The 19583-nt window shown below is 40.1% G+C and overlaps 1 protein-coding gene across 3 annotated transcripts in view; it reads right to left on the reverse strand.

Moving 5' to 3' along the window:
• The window catches only part of PSD3 (pleckstrin and Sec7 domain containing 3), a 414114-nt gene that overhangs the window by 26186 nt on the left and 368345 nt on the right, over positions 1-19583 (reverse strand). For all 3 annotated transcript variants that reach the window (XM_014462866.2, XM_023760800.1, XM_006097020.3), the window contains 2 exons: positions 6805-6962; positions 3709-3853 (listed from right to left, as the gene is read on the reverse strand). In XM_014462866.2, coding sequence (XP_014318352.2) covers positions 3709-3853; positions 6805-6962 — 303 coding nt within the window. The remainder of the gene's footprint in view (positions 1-3708; positions 3854-6804; positions 6963-19583) is intronic.

Consider the following 19583-nt stretch of genomic DNA (forward strand, 5'->3'; position numbering starts at 1 on the left):
TTGCTAAACATCCCACAATTCATCCTACAACAAAGAACCCTCCAGGCCAAACTGTCAGCAGTGCCGAGGCTGCGAATGCCTGGGCTGCGGATGAGGACCCGTCTGCGAGGCTCTGAAGAACTAACTCCTGGGCATCCAGACACATCCTGGGACGCACTGAAGGTGCATGACGACTCCAGCAAAGGCCACTGCAGAGGAGGGAGCCCCAAACGCCCTCACCAGGCTGTGTGTGACCCGCCTCTTCTTCCCTCCTAACCTGTCCTGTACCACATGGGTGGCTTTACACATTTGTTTCTAAATTGCCCTTTTGCTCTCAAAGGTAAACATCGTTTTCATTTAGTAAATAAACACAATGACATGGGTAAAAAAAATAAAACAAAACAACAGAGCTAATGATAGAACCTTAAAACCATTCTAGAATGATCTCTGTGTTCTCCAGAGGGAAAAGTGAGGCCACAAAGGTTTGGTGATTTATGTGTAGGGAAGGAAATCGTCTTATTTTACAAAGTAATTACATTCTTGAAAGGGCTTGGTTATCTTGTCTTACGTAACACCGGAGGATACTGCTTTTTGATTACAGCCTTCTTATTTAAAATCTCGAATTCATCATTTTGGTCACAGTACATAAGATTTATTTAAATGAGAGATCCTGCCTTGATAAAGGTGCTTGCCTGCCTGGTCTCACAGTAAGAACAGACAAGCAGATGAACACATTCATTTCCATGTACAAGTACTAAGTGACTTACTAATATATAGCCCGCACATAAACAGGACAATAGCACATTTTTCAAAGTAGAAAGTAAAAAGAAATGTAGATTCTTTAGTGAGGAAAGAGCAAGGAAAAACTCTTTCATTGCTCTATGTTTATTAATGTTCCTCCTTAACTTCAGCTCACCTTTTGCCCTGAATCTTTCATAGGAGTAATTGTGAGAAAGACCAATCTGTTGAAAAATAACCACTAGGAAATCCCTAATGAAATTAATAGAATAAAACTCAACTTCTGAAGGTATTTTTTCCCCTGTAGTGGTTCAATTGTCTTTCTTCTTACCATATGTAATGCGGTTTACTGTTTGTATTAAGTACAATTATGCGAACATTATGCCAAATATCCAAAATAAAGTGGGGAACTGCATTTGCTTTAAGAGTCCAGACCTCATTTGGGTAGACGGAGAAATCTGCCAACATATTCTCTGGTCATCAGTAAGAGGTAATGCCTTCCTTTTATCTTAAGAGTGTTTATTATCCTTGAAAATTAAATGCCATTCTGCCGTGTAAAGTGAGCTGGCTTCGTCCTTTCTATTCTCACCAGTTTTCTGGGCCGTCTATGCACTGCATCACACTAGCAATGGCTTACATGGTGAGCAAGCATCCAATTCATGTTAGTAATAACTATGAATTTACGAAAACAAAAGAACCTTTCCTGAAACCATGTCTCCCCTCTTCTTCCTGCCAGTCTGTTTTTTATAAACTTAGGGCGAGACTTATACACATTCTCTTCCTCTACTTCCTTACTGCCTTTCATTTCTTCCGCAAAGACCAACATGGCTTCTCCTCCCATCACTCCATCCTGCTCTCACCCACGGACCCAACAACCCCCCACCACTTCACAGGAGACATTTCTCTCCTATTTTCACTTGACTTTTCTCCCTTTTCTTGGCACGACATTCTCCCCGCCCCCCCCCCTCTTTTTTTCAACTAACAAAAAAAATGCCAAGTGTCTGTCTGATCTGCTTCTGAGCACCAGGCACTACAACACTTGGAGTTAGAAAGAGGAAAAGGACCCAGGCAAGAAGCAACAGGAGGGAACCAGGAGACAATTGGATCCCGAAGGCCAGGCCAGACACCACCATCCCCAGCTGCTCGAGTCCGGGTGGCGGCCCCGATTCCTGCACTTCACCGAGCCACAGGATGATCCATTCCGTACCCGGGGAGCTCTCACATGCTTCCACTTCCACCCATCTCGTCCACAACTAACTCAGTTATTTCCCTCTGCATTACTGAGAGTGCCTTTAAAAGCAGCCTTTCTGCCCTGGCTGGGGGTTCAGTTGATTAGAGTGTCATTCCAAATCTCTCTAAAATAAATAAATAAAAAATTTTGAATAGTAAAATTGCCCTTTCTGCTTCCAGTAATTTCCTTCTCTAATAAATCCTTCCTATTGTAACAATGATTTTTAAAGCACACATTTAATCACATTACTTTGCTGCTTTCACACTGTGATCCCGTGGATGCCGGGGAACTAGTGAAGCGTCCGAATCCTCACATGACCCACAAGACCTTCCATCACTGGGCCTTGCTTCCCTCTAGGAACGTTTCCAGCCTTTTATCAACACTCTGTGCTCAAAACACACATGATGACTTATGTGTGGTTCCCGCACCCCAGCGCTTTCTCCTCTGGGCCTTTCAGTCCTCTGCTGGATCAGTCTCTCTTCCCCCCACACCTAACTGCTGCTCATCCTTCAAGCTTCATAATAGACATCAAGGTCCTCCTTCACCGCCAAGGCCAGGAGAGATGTCCCTTCCTTGTACCCCACAGCACTCTGGACTTATCCTTGCTGAACCTCCCATCCAGCTGTGTTGCAATGACTTGCTCCTTTGTATTTGCCAATCCAATCTCAGCATCTGGGCTTCATTTGCCTTTCTATTTCCAGGCCTAAAATAGTCTCTGAAGTAAAACAGGCACATAATACATTTTTATCTAATAAGTGTATCATTGATAATTATGATATCAAATGTGTGGAGGAGCCTGTTAATATCAAGACCTGGCTGATTAGAGCCAGATGGATCCATTTCTATTGGTGCACCAATAAGAAGTTCATAGTAGACATCTAAGCCACTTCCCAAATCCCTGACTAGGCAACAACAATAGGGTGCTGCCAGGTTTAAAGGTGGAAAAAACGGAGTGCATGCGATGTCCTTGGTGCAGAGTGTTAAGTAGGAGAGGGACACGACATGATGTGGTCTTTAGAGACAGCAGACTGACACGGAGAAAAGCCTGGACGTGAGGACGTCTGGAAGGTGGTCCAGTGGTGCCCTTAGCTCTGCCCGAGGGGAGGGAAGGCTCCGCCCCCTCAGCTGTGAGCAGTATCCCCGGGAATATTTTTATAGACTTAGCATCAAATACAGCTTGGGATATGGGAAAACCCCAATTCAAAAAAACTGAGAGAATATAAAAAAGGCTTGTTTCCAAGCCAGGATGTCTAACATTAGCTAGTTCATTTAAAAAAAAAAAAGAGCTGTTAGTACAAACAAACCGAAAAACCCAGGCCTGTCTGACTGATTAAGTAGTAAACTAATATAAGTTTCAGAAACTAATTCAAAGTATGTGTCCTACTCACCTTGACTCAGTTGTGTCAGCTTCCTCTATGACAGTGGTTCTCAACCTTCTGGCCCTTTAAATACAGTTCCTCATGTTGTGACCCAACCATAAAATTATTTTCGTTGCTACTTCATAACTGTAATGTTGCTGTTATGAATCGTAATGTAAATATCTGATATGCAGGATGGTCTTAGGCGACCTCTGTGAAAGGGTCGTTCGACCGCCAAAGGGGTCGGGACCCAGGTTGAGAACCGCTGCTCTATGAAGTGTAAAACCCAGTATCCTGTATTTTGACCCATTCCAGGGCAAGGTCTCACCCCCGCCCCCCAAATGTGGAGCAATATTCAAATACAAGTATTTCCAAGGTCAAAGCACTATTGAAGTGACTTGCCTGAGACAGCTTTGTTGTAGTGGCAGGCAGAAGTGGGCGGCTAAACTTCTTCTGAGACCCAATGGCTGCTGGAAACGGCGGTGCGGAAAACACAGCTGCGACGCAGTTAATTTTGTTTATCCACCCTTGCATTTCATCCGGGCTCCTAGGAGAAACAGACATGCTTACGTCAGGGCATTGCTCTATCGAAGGGCATCACACCTTGCCCATTTCTCATCGCTGATTTAAATGGCACATAAAATTATTTCTTCTTCTTGGTACAACTAAGCCCTGACAAAACTTCATTGGAGCTGAACATTTCAACAGCAATCACGAAGGGCCCTGGGACCAAAGATCATCGTATGTAAGGCTGTGATTACCCCTTAAGGATACAGGGGGGGAAAAGCAATATCACTTGATAATAAATATTGGTTAACTTGCTTTCTGTTTGATACTTAGGCTAGGTAAAAAAAATTAATTAAAACTAACTCATCTCTTGCAATCATCTATTTGACTTTAAAATCCAACTGAGGGATACACTGATAGAGGGGATGTGAAGGGCTCCACCCATGTTGGAGGCAGTTTTGACAGTTTCTTAAAAAGGTATCTACAGCCCTAGGCTGTTTGATTAGTGGTTAGAGTGCTGGCCAGGGGACTGAAGGGTCTTGGGTTCGATTCCGGACAAGGGCACAAACCTTGGTTGCAGGCTCGATCCTTGGCCCCAGTCAGGGTGTGTGCAAGAGGCAACCAATCAACGTGTCTCTCTCACATCGATGTTTCTCTCTCCCTCTCCCTTCTACTCTCTCTAAAAATAAATGGAAATAGTATTCTCGGGTGAGGATTAACAACAACAACAAAAGGTATCTACAAGTCACCATATAACCCAGCAATTCGACTCCCAGCTACATACCCAAGAGAAATAAACACACAGAGGCACAAAAAGGTTTATCTGTGAACGTTCACAGCAGCAACCTTTACAAGAGTCATAAAAAAACCCCAACTCAAATGTCCATCAATTAATTAATAAACAAAATGTGGTATATACCCATGCAGTAGGCCACTGCTCAGCAATACAGGAATACGGTATGATCCCACTTATAGGAAACGTCCAGAAAAGGCAATATTAGAGAGACAGGAAGGTGTCTGGGTTGGGGGGTGAAAATGGGGAGTGACTGTAAACTGGGCACCGGGGATCTCTTTGGGGTGATGGAGGTGTTCCAAAACGGAACTGTGGTGATGGCTGCACAAGTCTGTAAATTTGCTAAAAATCACTGAATTGTACAAATTAATTGTGAAATTAAATGGTATATATAACACACATATATGATGTTAAAAAAACCTACACAAGGATGTGGACATCATCCGATGTTATTATCATTAACTTACATGTCACCTATGCGCAGAGTCTAGAACTGACAGCAGTTAATAAATATCTGGGAACTCATAAATGAGTGGTAGGAATGATTGTGGAGCAGGATAGATTATACACCATGTATATAATCAATAAAAAGAAGGTGGCCAAAATGTCAGCCAAGCTAAAATCATTTCCTGTACCGATGACTCGGAGAGAAACCCCACTAACCTGGGACCACACGAGTATCATCTCCTCATTGCACTGTGCCCTCTAATCTGATTTTGCTGGCTCTTTATTTCAATTGACTAATTTTGGCATCAGTTCTACATGAAGTAATTGGGATCTCCTTAGTTATTATATCTGGTACTTTAGATTGAAAATAATGTTGGGGAATAGAATAATTTGAAGGACTTTTATTACTAATAGCTGTAATTGTACATGTAGCTATAGTTCCCTTTGTGGTGTTAAAACTGTCTTCCTCCCACACTACAAAAGTCCTGTGTCACTTGGATTTCCTTGCAACTTCCTCTTCACCGGATGTCAGCAATTGTATACCCTTGCAGGTTTGACATCCACAAATTACTTGAGCACCTGTTCTTGTTCCTATTTTTTTTTTTTTGGATCTTACATTGTTTTGATCAACAAGTATGCAGACTATACAGACACTCATGCTCACTATTTTTTTCTTAAAATATATTTTTTATTTCAGAGAGGAAGAGAGAGAGAGAGAGAGAGAGAGAGAGAGAGAGAGAGAGAGAGAGAGAAAAACACCAATGATGAGAGAGAATCACTGATCCGCTCCTCCTGTGCCCTATTGGGGGTCGAGCCTGCCACCGGGGCATGTGCTCTGACCAGGAATCGAATCATGACCTCCTGGTTCATAGGTCAATGCAACACCAGCTGGGCTCATGCTCACTATCTTGATGTCAAATTTGAACCTGGGTGCCTCGGCAGGGTTGTGCTGAGTGGTTCTGCAGTCACGTTCAGGCTGACAATTAACACTGCCTGCCATGAACACATGCCATTCGAGCTCCTGTTACAATTCCTGTTCTAGGGGCTCAGCTCTGAAAATCCAGTTTCTCACCCCACACCCAGAATTCTCCATGTGGGATGCTCCACTTCTAACCCAAAGGCTGGCACGGATCCCTCATTAAAATGGCAATCCATCCTACTTCCTTGCCCACAGTATGATTTCATCTTCTCCTCCTAGTTTAATCACAGAGTTGAGCTCAGGAGGAGAGAAAAGAGATGATGAATGGAAATCTACACTTATCATTGAACAGTTTCTATGTGCCAGACACTGTGTGAGGTACTTTGTACATTTGATCTCATTCAGTTCTCATAAGAACTCTACGAGATACACATTGTCATCTACACTAGTGACAAGCTGAGGTTCCAAGAGGTTAAATTACATGTGAGGACAAAGGGCTAGGAAATGGTGATTGGCAGCCAGGCTTACTGTACTCACTGTGTGACAGGCCTTGTGTACTAAAATCCTTGTGTTTTATTCATGAGGATACGAAGTTCCAGAGATGGCAAGTGGGCGACTAAATGTCACAGGGCTACTGTGTAGCAAACAAAACACTTGAGCCCAGGGTTTCTATTTCTTATTCTAGTTTTCTTAGGTGGCTATCTCTCTAATGTAAACAATGGCTTTGTCTCCAACTCAAAAAATTCCCCCTGCGGATCCTGATTCTCTTCTCGGTATGAAGTGGTGCTATGCAAACTAAGAAACAAGAGGAAACCAAACCAACAAAACATACTGAGCCTGAAAGAGCAAGACCCTCCAGTCCGCAGTCTTCAGTTTAAACACATTGGGCTTCTTCTCGTAGTCCGTGGCCTTGGACGCCAGAGCGTGGTGCACACTCACTGCGTTTTTCAAATCGTCTTCTGACAGAGACTTTTCCGGTTTATACTCATCCTGCAGGCAGATACAGAAGAAACAAAGAGGAGAGCATGCTCAGGTCCTACCTCTTTATAAAACGTGGAAACACAAGGAAAGGATCTGAAACGTTCATGATGGTGCGTGAAAAGAGTAAAATGAATGGTGAGTGAAGACAACTCCTTGCTACTTCATAAACATCACCAAACATCCTGTTGTTTGAAAAGTGTGCTCAGAATGAGAAAATACACTTAACCTAAGGGGCACTTTGTAAAAGCTGATATGTCATAATTAAGGTAAATAGCTAAAGAAGGCCAAAGATAAAATATCACAGACGTTTTGTGGTGACTTGAAGTGAAGCTAGTTACACAGTTAGGATGATGTGGTTTCAGGAATAAATGGACAAAAGCTTTCAGACACTCATCAACAGAATCACACGGTTGGTGAAAGCCATTGTTTTCCTTGCTCTAAAGACACTATGTGGGGGTGGGGTGGTGGTGGGGGAGAAGAGGTCAATGGGGAAAAAAGGGGGCATCTGTAATATTGCAACAATAAAAATAGATTAAAAAATAAAGTTAAAAAGGGTGAGATGAGTGAAAAAATAATAAAGACACTACGTTTTCCTGCTGCTTTCTTTTGAGGCTAATATTATCAAAAGAAAAGTGAACAGTAAAATGAAATGATTTCTCCAGCTGTTCTCTGGAAGACAAGAGGAAAATCACTTTAATAATCAGGAGAAAGCTTAGCACTATTATCATAAATTTGAAAAATGGGTAAAATGACATAAAAAGGAAGATGTCATGTATAGATGCAGTTTTATCTTTGGGCATGATCTATAAGTTAATAGAATTTATAAAGTTTTTTTGCATGGCTTCCCTCCAAACATAAATTTGAAAACGCAACCAGTAGAATAAAAATTTAAAACAAATTTGATTCTTTTATTACTATTATTATTATATCCAATAGTTTTCCTGGATGGTAGTGGTGGTGCTTGTAATTCTTATTCTATATAGTAGTTTTCCTGGGCCCATTAGAATTAGAAAAGGCCTCAAAACTAATGTAAATATAGTAAACATTACAAACTGTTACAGGAGATGTTTTCTAGTGTTTAAAGTCCTCTTTTCCCCCTTCCCATATTTTATCAGATATGATGCTAAACTTGCACTTCTGTAAAGAGCACACACACATGCATGTACACACACACACACACACACACACACACACACACGTGCGCAGTTCACTTTCTAATTAGTAGTAAAAGCCTAAAGGAAGACATCAACTATTACCACACAATAGTTTTATAAATTTTCTGAAAAATTACAATTAGACTTTCCCATACCCTCCACAAATCAAGCAATAATTCAAACGTACTATTACTGTCATTTCAAATTGAGTCAGCAATAAACAGCAGCTGTTTATCCTTAATGACAAGCATGTCAAACTCAAAGGCTAACACAGGCCAAATAAACAAGGTTTAAGTTTATGTGGGCCGGAAAAAAAAACAAAGGCTTCAATTTTCATAGAAGCATCTGTTATTTCGATAGAGACATACTGAATACAAAGGGCTGAAATAAATGAGTAATAGTTAACATTAGTATTTTTTCTTGAACTTACCAGACACTGAATAACTGCACAAATTTTAATAAGCGTAATGCAAATAAACCTATTTTTCTTGTTCTCTGAAAGAGAAATATTTCCTGTTGCACACACCAAACAAGTCAGTCCAAGACTAATGACATGGCAACCGGCTGCTAAAATATTCCCTGCTAGTATTAGTGGAGAGAAATGGTGCGCCTGCGCATAAGGTGCATAAGGGAAATGAATGCAACACGATTATAGTAATCAGTCATTAGTGAACATTGTAGTTCGTTATTAATAATTATGTATACCAGGATATTGTAAAAATTAAGTTACAAAATTTTTATTAAAACGTTACTTACATACCATTATATTGGCTGGGCCACAAAAATATTCGTTGTGGGCCGCGAATCTGACATACTTGCTTAATGATCACTGTTAGTGACAGTGCTAAGAGACAAAGGTAGGGATTATCCAAAATACACAGTACATTTTCTCCTCTGACCCCTTTGGGACCACATCCAAATAAAAAGCTTCTGCACAGCAAAAGAAACCATCAGCAAAATGAAAAGGGAACTCACTGTATGGGAGAACATATTTGCCAATGATATATCTGATAAGGACTTAATTTCCAAAATATATAAGGAACTCATACAACTTAACAAAAGAAGACAAACCAATTAAAAACTGGGCAAAGGATCTAAATACACACTTCTCCAAAGTGGATACACAGACGGCCAAGAAACATGAAAAAAAAAGCTCAAAGTCAGTAATCATCAGAGAGATTCAAATTAAAACAATGAAATATTAACTCACACCTGTCAGAATGGCTACCATCAACAAATCAACAAATGACAAGTGCTGGCGAGGATGTGGAGAAAAGGGAACTAGTGCACTGCTGGTGGGAATGCAGACAGGTGCAGCCCCTGTGGAGAACAGTATGGAGTTCTCTCAAAAATTAAAATGGAACTGCCATTTGACCCAGTGATCCCACTTCTGGGAATATATCCTACGAATCCTGAAATACCAAGCAGAAAGAATATATGCACCTCTATGTTCATAGCAGTGCTATTTACAATAGCTAAGATCTGGAAACAGCCTGAGTGCCCATCAGTAGATGAGTGGATAAAAAAGCTGTGGTACATTTACAACATGGAATACTATGCAGCTATACAAAAGAAGGATCTCTTACCCTTTGAGACAGCATGGAGGGACCTGGAGAGTATTATACTAAGCAAAATAAGCCAGTCAGAGAAAGACAAGTATCACATGAAATCACTCATATGTGGAATCTAGTGAACAAAATAAAATGATGAACAGAATAGATCCAGAGATATAAAAGCATGGAACAAACTGAAGAATCTCAGAGAGAAGGTGTGGGTGGGTGGGTAGGTGGGAGAGATTAACTGGGAACTTATATGTGTATATACATAATCCATGGACACAGGCATTAGTTGTGGTGAAGGTCTGGGGGTGGGGTGGTGCAGGATGGAAGGGGAGATTAATGGGGGGGGGGCGGAATGGGGACATCTATAATACTTTCAACAATAAAGATGTTTAAAAAAATAAAATAGAAAATAGAAAAATACACAGTGAATTCCAATAGCAATATAAAGACTGCTTAAATTTATAACTTCAAGATGGCAACAAGTTTATTTTATTAGGCCTCAGAGATATAAAACTGCTGTTAACAATATAAGTTTTCTAGAGAGATATGATGAATAAAGGAGCATAAAAAGAAATCTTTAAATATAATATAGTTACATGTATCTGTTCTTCTATAATGACCTTTAATGCATAAAACTATAGTCTACTTATGTTTGGGGTCTTATCTTTTCTAAATGAGATGTTTATTAGGGACTTAGCATCCCAAAGACTCACAAATCTCCTCCCAGGGGAACTGTTTTAGTGTAGGAGTACCTACTAGAGGTAGCATGACTTTGAAACCCCCTCCAGCCTTATGATGATGCTGTAACAGAAACCTGAAGAGCTGGCCACCCACTCAACTTAACCACTTGGTTCCAGACAGGAATCTGAGGGGGATAAATGACCAGGACCAGAATTATCTTCATAGAATTGACATGATACTTCCATTTCCATACATACTGATCTCTAATACACCTGATATTTGAGTTTGCACAGAGATCAGCCTAGAAATTTGTATGCACCATTTTAGATGTTCTGGGTCCATGATTTGGGCTTTTATCTTCATTCTTTATATTAGTTTCTTTTGATTAATTTTTCTTGTTTGAATTTAGGATTATTACTTAGTTCTTTTTCATATTCTTTAAGAAAATTTAAGGCTACTTTTTTTTTCTCTGGCTACAGGATACACAAAGTTGAGAATGAAGAGTATGTTTTTATTATTCCCTAGATAGTTTGTAGTTTTATTTTTTGATCTTAGTCATGCCTAGAATGTTTCTCAAATTTAAAGTATCTAAATTTTTAGTTATTTATTATCATATATTTCTAATTTTATTGGCTTGTGACCAGAGAACGTGGTCTGTAAAATCTATGTTATTTCCTCAAAATTTGTTAAGGTTAATTTATTAAGGTTTTCCAACTACATCTTTGATTTTGTTAATGTTCCACAAACATACAAAATAAGTTTATTTCTTGAGGGATGAGTGTATATTTATATTCAAGTTTATTGATTCAGTTCCTCCATTACATTATTTTTTCTACCACTTCATCCTCTTGAGACAAGTATATTAATTTCTTTTTTCCACTATGTCATATTTTAAGTTCCTCTTGCATTTCCAACTTTGTCCTACATTTAAAAAAACACGTTTGCATTGACTTGTTTTTAGAGAGAGAAAGGGAGAGGGAGAGAAAAACATCCATGAGAGAGAAACATCAATCAGGTGCCTCCTGCACGCCCCTACTGGGGATCAAGTCTCTAACCTAGGCATGTGCTCTGATCGGGAATCAAACCGGTGACCTCTTGGTACATTGGATGACGCTCAACCAACTAAGCCACAGTGGCCAGGGCTTGTCCTACGTTTTAGTTGCTATGTTGTTTGTGTATTTAGGTTTATGACTGTTATCTTCCTTATAACTATGTGATACTTATTATTTTAAAATGTTCTTTATCGGTTTTAGTGCTTAGTTACATAAGATGGAAACTTATAAGCTCCTCTCATCAAAATGCTCTATTTCTCTACTGCTTGTTTACATCAACAAGAAAAAACTTTTAAAATGGTTTAAATTCCCTCCTGCTAATGGTTTCAATTCCTTCCCATTAATCCTAAATTTTCCTGAAATAGTTTAGTATGTTTTATTCTGCAATCATATTAAAATTATCTTGTATTATGCATTTTCTACTAGAAGAAACCTTATTTTGCACTTGTATTACACATTCCCTGACTCTCACTCTATTCTTTTAGATTTGTGTCCACTTTCATTGCTCACCTACTTTCTATCTTTTCTCCATTCTGAGGTGTCTTTCCTCATCCCTCTGCTATTTTATCTCCTTTCAAGTATTTTTCTCAGGTGGGTGATATATATTCTAGTTCATATTTTCAAATATCTTTCATCTTCTTTGACATGTATTAGAAGATGTATTAGAATTCTTGGTTGCATTCCTTTTCTACTCACTGGTCTATAGTTGCTACTTTACTGTCTTCTACTTTCCAGTTTTACAAAAGTCTAAAGCCAGTCTGGTTCTTATTTCCTTTTCTTATGTTTGGTGTTAGGGATCTCATAGGGGCTTCTTTTTATCCTTGGAATTCAGAAATTTTTGCTAGACTATGCCTTAATATTCTCATCCATCCAGTCTGGAACTAAAAAATTTCCACTCTAACTCTCCCTTATATAATCATTCACTTAGGCTGCTAACTGCTGCTAGGAATAACCCATTTGTGCAGACATGTGCCAACACAGATTTATGGTCTTCTGCTAGGGTTGTACCCAGTGCGATTCTTTTACCCGTCCACAATAATCTCTCTGTTCCATTCTACCAAATGCTCACCATTCTTTTCAACACCCCTCACTTACCACAACTGTAGTTAAGAACATGGGTAAAACATGGAGTAAGAACCAGCCAGGCTCACAGGCTAGCTCTGATTTAATACTGAATTTCTCTGTGGCTTAGACAGGTTAAACTCATTAAGCCTTGCTTTCTTTAAGTGGTGATGACATCTTCCTCAGAGTTGAAGGATGAAATTAAATGACATACTGTTGCTTCTTAAATTCAATGTTTCACAATGTATAGTAAGCTCTCAAATGCTAGTTGGTATAATTTCTAATAATTTCTTATTAGCATACAGGTTGACCTTGTATTTTATAAGGTCAATGTTATAAATATCAAACTTTTTACTTATATAACCTATTAACACCTGTATTTTGTGACCACCTTTATCTTTTATCCTCCTAATGTAGCAAAATCCTGATCAAGGCTAATCCTGAGATCAACCTCCTCATTGGTTATTATATTTCATCCATATTTTTAATTGTTCTCTACCTACTGGCTTCTTCCCTATAGCCTATAAATACACTCAAGTTCTCTCTTACCTTTGTAAGTTAATAGTCCCTCCTGAACACTGCTTTCTCCTCTAGCTGTCACCTCTCTTTGCCTTTATACATGATTAGTTAGTAGTCCACATTAGTTGTTTTTATACATTAATTTCTAGTTTACTCTTTAACCCACTGAGACCTGGAGTCCATGTCTACACTTCATTGAAACTTCTTTGGCAAAGGTCAGCAGTGACCTCCTAATTGCAAAACTCAATAGGTTTTTTTCAGTTCTCATCTTATAGCGCCCAAGGGAGTCAACAATATTCTTGAAATTCTTCCTTGGCTTCTTGTTACAATACCCTCCTGGACTGTCTCCTACCTCTTTGACTATGACTTTGCTATCTCCTCTTTAGCCTGTCCTTCCGATGTTAGTTCTGCCATTGGCCTTCATCCCTTCTCATTCTATTAGTTCCCCTTGGGATGATTACAGCTACTGTTACTTAAGCTCCCACATAGAGCATGATGTCTAACAAACTGCTATAGACGATTAAGAAACACAAGAACAACGGATAGCTATTCTACTGGATGCCTTAACCCTCGCACTTGGAGCATATTCTTTCTGCTGCTATTTTCATTTAAAACCAAGCTGATATTTTCAGACTTCTCTAAAAGTGCAAAGAATGTAACACTTATTAAAGCCCTAAGTAAAAGCTGACTAACTTGTCAAGTTGGAAGAATTGTACCACTGCTTTTGATTTCAAGGCGGTTTCCTAAACTCTGAGATATACTGCCTGCTTACCTTACAGCAGAAGGAAAATATTACACAGGACGGAAAAGGAAGGCAAGATCTATTTAATTAGGAGGAAACCAAAGTCAAAGAATTTTACGTTTAACAAGTTTCTGCTTTTTTAGTTGATAGTAATATCTTATTTTAAAGACCAACAAAATACGTTGGAATTCTGAATTCCCTCATGAAAATGAAACTCCAAATCCATAAAAAAATGAGCAAAACCCAGGGTAGATTGGAAACATTAGGGTTGGCAATTGTATAAAAAGAAATGATTTCATTTTACAGAGTTCATTCTTACATCTTTATTTTTCACTGCTTAAAGTAGAAGACAGTGTTTAAATGATAAAACTGGGAAGGAAGAGATAGGGATAAATTACTGCAATCAAACCATTTCAAACCCAAGACTCTTGGCTGTGCAAACTAAATGTGAAACACAGAGCAAGATAAATTCAATCAAGAAATTTTCAATAAGAAAATGCTCCATGACATCTAATTACCATCCATTCTCTGAAACAAATAAAAGGTGATAAAAGCACGCTCCTCTCCCCTGTGTACAACTCCGATCAGCATCTTTTTATCTGGTATGATTCATCAGAGCATCCCACCAACCTAACAAGCACCACAAATGTGAGTTCACAATGCTATTTATTTTAAATTCATTTAAAGCATGAAATAAAAAGCTTTCCCCCTAAAAAGCTTGTTAATTGAACCTCTTGTGAAACTGAATCATAACACACCAACACAAAAAAACCATCTACAGCGGCACAAACAATTGGCCTCAGTCTGAAACATGTACTCTCAGGTGAATATAAAGTCCGATTTGGAAAGTGACCAAATTTCAAAAGAAATTCATCAACATCAACTAAGAACATGCTATAATTCCAATTTTCAAAGTATTACTTACTTCGTGTCTTGTTAAATAGATAAAATTTCGATACCTGATTCAAAGAATGTAAAAGAAAGTTAAAATGGTCTTGATTTGCACTGAGAGAACATAGAGAGGGGAACTCAGAACACATCCTTGCTTGAAGCTGAGGCTACTTATAAAAATGCCAGCAATTACAGTAAACTGGATCCTAAACTGTCTATTAATTCCTGATTCTTAAAAAGGTATTAAAAGTATTTTCATCATTTGATATTTTTAAAACACATTTTAAAGTATTTCTGGTTAGATATCTTTCTAAAACTCATTCAGCTTCATTTTTCTTGCACTAGGGAATGCAGAAAGTACTATATTTCCACAAATCTGAAAACAAGGAGTCAAGCAGATCAAATAAAGGCATGTTTGGCAAGTCAATTAATCATATATTTGCAAATCATCTATTTACAGAATTTTAAACCTGAAAGGAGCCTAAAGGATCATTTCATCTAATTTTCTCATATTAGGAAAGCAATTTTAGAGTCAGAAAAATATGTCTTATATTACTGTACTAAGGAAAATTAAGAGAGGATAACTAAGTTAAAATCAAAGGATTCAAAATACGTATATTATTTGTTCAGTTAACATGTATATGGTGCCACCTCCCATGCTGCAATGATGTGGAGGCATCAGGAGGGCTTCTGCATCATGACCTTCCTGGTTCACACAGAGGGCGCCTCGCAGACACAGCAGCACTCCAAGGACTTGACCTGCTTTCTCAGTAAGGCCCCGACTTCAGTGAGGACATTTTCTAGGATAAATCCGGTGAGTGAACCAGAAAGTTATGATTTATCTTTTTAATGATTACACACCAAAAGAGTTTGGGCTGATAACTGGAAGAGAGTTGGAGCTGATAACTATCAGCAGCCCTTCAGGAAGATGACAGGATTCCTGACTCACTATCTAAAGACAGTTAAGTCTTAAAGTTTTAAGCAGAAATCAAACCTCAGCATCCTTCCATACTTTGTCCATACTTCTGATGCAGAGGTCAGAGTTTGTGGTGAAAGGCTACCCCCTGCCGGCCTCTGGGCTGGAGGGTCCTCTAACATTCTGTGAAAGGCTGCACGTGTCACTGTCTGTCACCATGTGGAGGTGTCTGTCCACCAGCCAGCCTACCACCACTCTGTTCAGAGCCCTGAGAGACCAAATGAAGGTCTAATGCCAGGGGTCCTCAAACTACGGCCCGCGGGCCACATGCAAATACAAATATTGTATTTGTTCCCGTTTTGTTTTTTTACTTCAAAATAAGATATGTGCAGTGTGCATAGGAATTTGTTCATAGTTTTTTTTTTAAACTATAGTCCGGCCCTCCAACGGTCTGAAGGACAGTGAACTGGCCCCCTGTTTAAAAAGTTTGAGGACCCTGGTAATCCATGTTTCCCTCTGCAACTTTCCCATGGCAGCTGTGGGCGTGAGATTTACTGAAAGGGAGGGAGGGAGGAAGCCAGGGATGGAGAGCAAAGCCCTCAGAGGGAACTGAGCAGCAAATAGGAAAGGAGGCTTGATTTCTGGACCCATCTCACACCCGGAGAAGCCACAAAACACTGCATCACCCTATGTGGGGACAAAGCAGTTCTTTAGAGGAATAAGCCAGTTTGTGTCTGCTAGAGATCAGAACTGGAACTGTAGTTTTAGATAGAAACCTGCAGAGTAGAGCTCATATATGTCTTAAACTCCAGAGACTAGGTGTGTCTAAGATGCAATGTCTTCTTTATAAATTTATAGTTTTTATAAATATGATTATGTCTAAATCTCTTTTACATATGGTCACACATTCTGCTGGACTGGGCCACTCACCTATTTTATTACTAATGACAACTTGGCCATGATCATTATTCTCCCAAGAGAACATGGCTTCAAAGCCTAGTTAACTGTCTTACAAGCATTTTCCATTGCTGCAGAGAATGAGAGGGTCCACATGGCTTTTTAAGGGTGAAAGGGCACGGAGCCGACAGTTTCGCAAGAGGAAGTAACCATGCCCTGAGCAGGCAGGAAAGCCTTTTCTGTCGGGGCCTGGGCCAGTGATCAGCCGGTGCCTTGCACTACGGGTATTTGGCACATCAGCCCCTGAATGGCTGCCATCCTCCCAGTCTGGGAGTCTTGAATCTCCAGTATCTTCATTCTGCCAGTACAGTCCACACTCTGGATGTCACCTATACCTCAAACGCAGCAAAAACCAAACCAAACCAAACCAAACCAAACCAAACCCCTCTCCCAATCAGACTTAAAAAGGAAACCATATAGGCAGTTGGAACAAATCTCTCTTCCAAGTAACCCAAGAAATGAAGAGAAGATTTTGCATGAAAGACACAGTCCTCAGAATATAGTGACAATAAACTAAATTTTTAGAGAACAAACTGATTTTTTACTGACAAAAGACATGATTACTCTCAACCATTACATCGATCACCTGACAATTTATTTTAAGCTAACATAGCTCAGTTTTGTCATAACCAGACCTGTAACGAGAATACTATCATAAAGTTTATAATAAAATGGTTTCCAGAAAACGCCAGAGACTGACACAAAGCTCACACCAGACACCCACGGAACTTCTCAAGCTAAGTGACAGCAAAGACTCAGCCAAGCATTTGGACAACAGATGACTCACTCTCTGTTGACAAGCAGATATGGAATGAATATCCAGTGTCAACGACAATGGGTCATCAGGACCAACAGGAATTTAATCACTTTATTATCAATTCATAGCAATTTCAAAATTATAAAGCACATATGAACTGTATTACATTAAAATGATACTATTAGGCTTCTCTGCCACAAACACTTAATCTATACATATAAAAAGCCTAAGCGACCGTTCAACCGTTTGGCCAGTAGCTCTCAGGCGCATTGATCACCAGGGGGCAGATGCTCAACGCACAGGCATAGAAACATGAAACATGATGAATCTCAGAGACAAGTGGGGAGTGGGGAAGGCGGGAAGAGATTAACCAAAGATCTTACATGCATACTAGAGGCCTGGTGCACATGTACCGGTGGGGTCCCTTGGCCTGGCCTGTGCCCTCTCACAATCCGGGACCCCCTCAGGGGATGTCGGACTGCTGGTTTCAGCCTGATACCTGTAGGCCAGGATGAGGGACCCTACCGGTGCACAAATCCGTGCACCGGGCCTCTAGTATTCCTATAAAAATAGTTATCAATGGGGTATAAATTTCTTAGGCATGAGCCTGGGCTCAGGGAACTGCAGGTATTAGAACCAAGTAAGGCTAGGAGTGCATTTTTACTTAGCTGGAAGACAGACAAAACCACTCTATCATAAATGCCCTATTGTGCTCTACTGAAGAAAATTCTAGAAACTGAAATCAGTTATTCACCCAACTTTATTCAACTCCCCATATGTATTTTCCAATTCTCACCAATACATTTGGTTTAAATCATGTCATTAACCATTCATCACATAAGGCTGGCCTTCTCATCTGCACTCCAAACCCAAGCTAGTTTCGGGTTGATGCCATGTTATTTCCTACATTGCTCCCAAATGTGACCTTTTGTGCATGGTTCTGACATTACTTCTGGGATACTCTGTAGATTTACTGTTTTCTTGAAAGTCAAGGTAAATGTGACTAAGTAACATAGCAAGGGGGCCAGAAAGAGAATGAGGCAGTGATGAGGAAGAGTGCGTGTAACCTGCAGAAGCAAGACAAGAGCTTGGATAATATCAGAAACTGTCCAGGGGAAAGGAAGAAACACATCTGTGTCCTTCCCGATATGTTTCCACACACTTTACTTCACTTTAGAGAGAAATCAATAACAGGAAAAAAAAGAGGTTCAGCCGAAATGAGATAGACCCTGGGGATCTGTCATTTGCAAAAGTCACATAATGGGGGACAGCAGAAAGGAGGGAGCGGAGGGAAGATCCGAGTGGAGACTAGTCAAGCCTTTTGAAAACAGTTGTCTGTGTTCTCTGTCTATGTCTTTAACTCACACCCACCTGACTGCCATGCCCAGCATTCACTGCAGCTGCTTCACAATAATATCCTTGTTGCTGAAAGCAAGAGGCACTTTCCGAGGCACTTACTTAAACAAGCTTTTTAAACTTGTAACATTCTATCATCTCTTCATATCTGTGTGTCTGTCTGCCCTTCTGTCTTTCCCCCGTCTCTCTTTTCATCCTGGCTCTGGGCTCCTTCACTGTCTGTCCCTCTCCTGCCACTGGCTCTCGCGCCCATATTCTCCTCACTCCACAAACTGAGTGACATCATCTACTCCATGGCTGAAATTACCAACGACTTTTATGGCAGATTCTCCAGATCCCTCCTCAGCTTCAGATCTGATATTAACAGCTGCTTGTTGGACAGATCCATTTATTATTCCACAGACACCTTGAATCCAACACTGCAAACCCAACTCTCCACTTAGACCGTGTTCTCTCTTCCCACTACCCCTACCATAGTTCCAGCTGATCTGGTCTCACCCCCCATTAAAGACTTGTTGGTAGCTCCACAATGCTCCAAGATAAAACCTCAACTTTTAAACACGGCCTTCTGGGCTCCTCATAATCTGCCCAGGACGCCCTTCACGCCACTGAACTGGCAGCTCCCTGAATGTCCTATGATGCCACCCGTCCAGGCACCTACACAGATTCCTCCCTGCCTGGATCCTCTGTACGACTAACTTCTGCCTTTTCAGTGTAGGTTTAGATATCATTTTCTTCATGGATTCTTCCATGATCTTCCCTGCTTTTCTGAGGCTGTTACGTGTCCTTCCAGATGTGTTTCCACAGCACACTGCCTTCTTTGTAGCACACATCAAACTGCACTGAAATGTCTTTTATCTGTTGAACTCTTCAGCTCCTTTAGGGACTATATCTTGCTCACAATCCAATCTCCAGGGTGTACATTTTGAAGAACTGGCAGAGTCCTAATCTAACACGCACATTCATTATTGATTTGTTTCC

The sequence above is a fragment of the Myotis lucifugus genome, unplaced genomic scaffold (genome assembly GCF_000147115.1).
Source record: "Myotis lucifugus unplaced genomic scaffold, Myoluc2.0 scaffold_194, whole genome shotgun sequence".
Lineage (NCBI taxonomy): Eukaryota > Metazoa > Chordata > Mammalia > Chiroptera > Vespertilionidae > Myotis > Myotis lucifugus.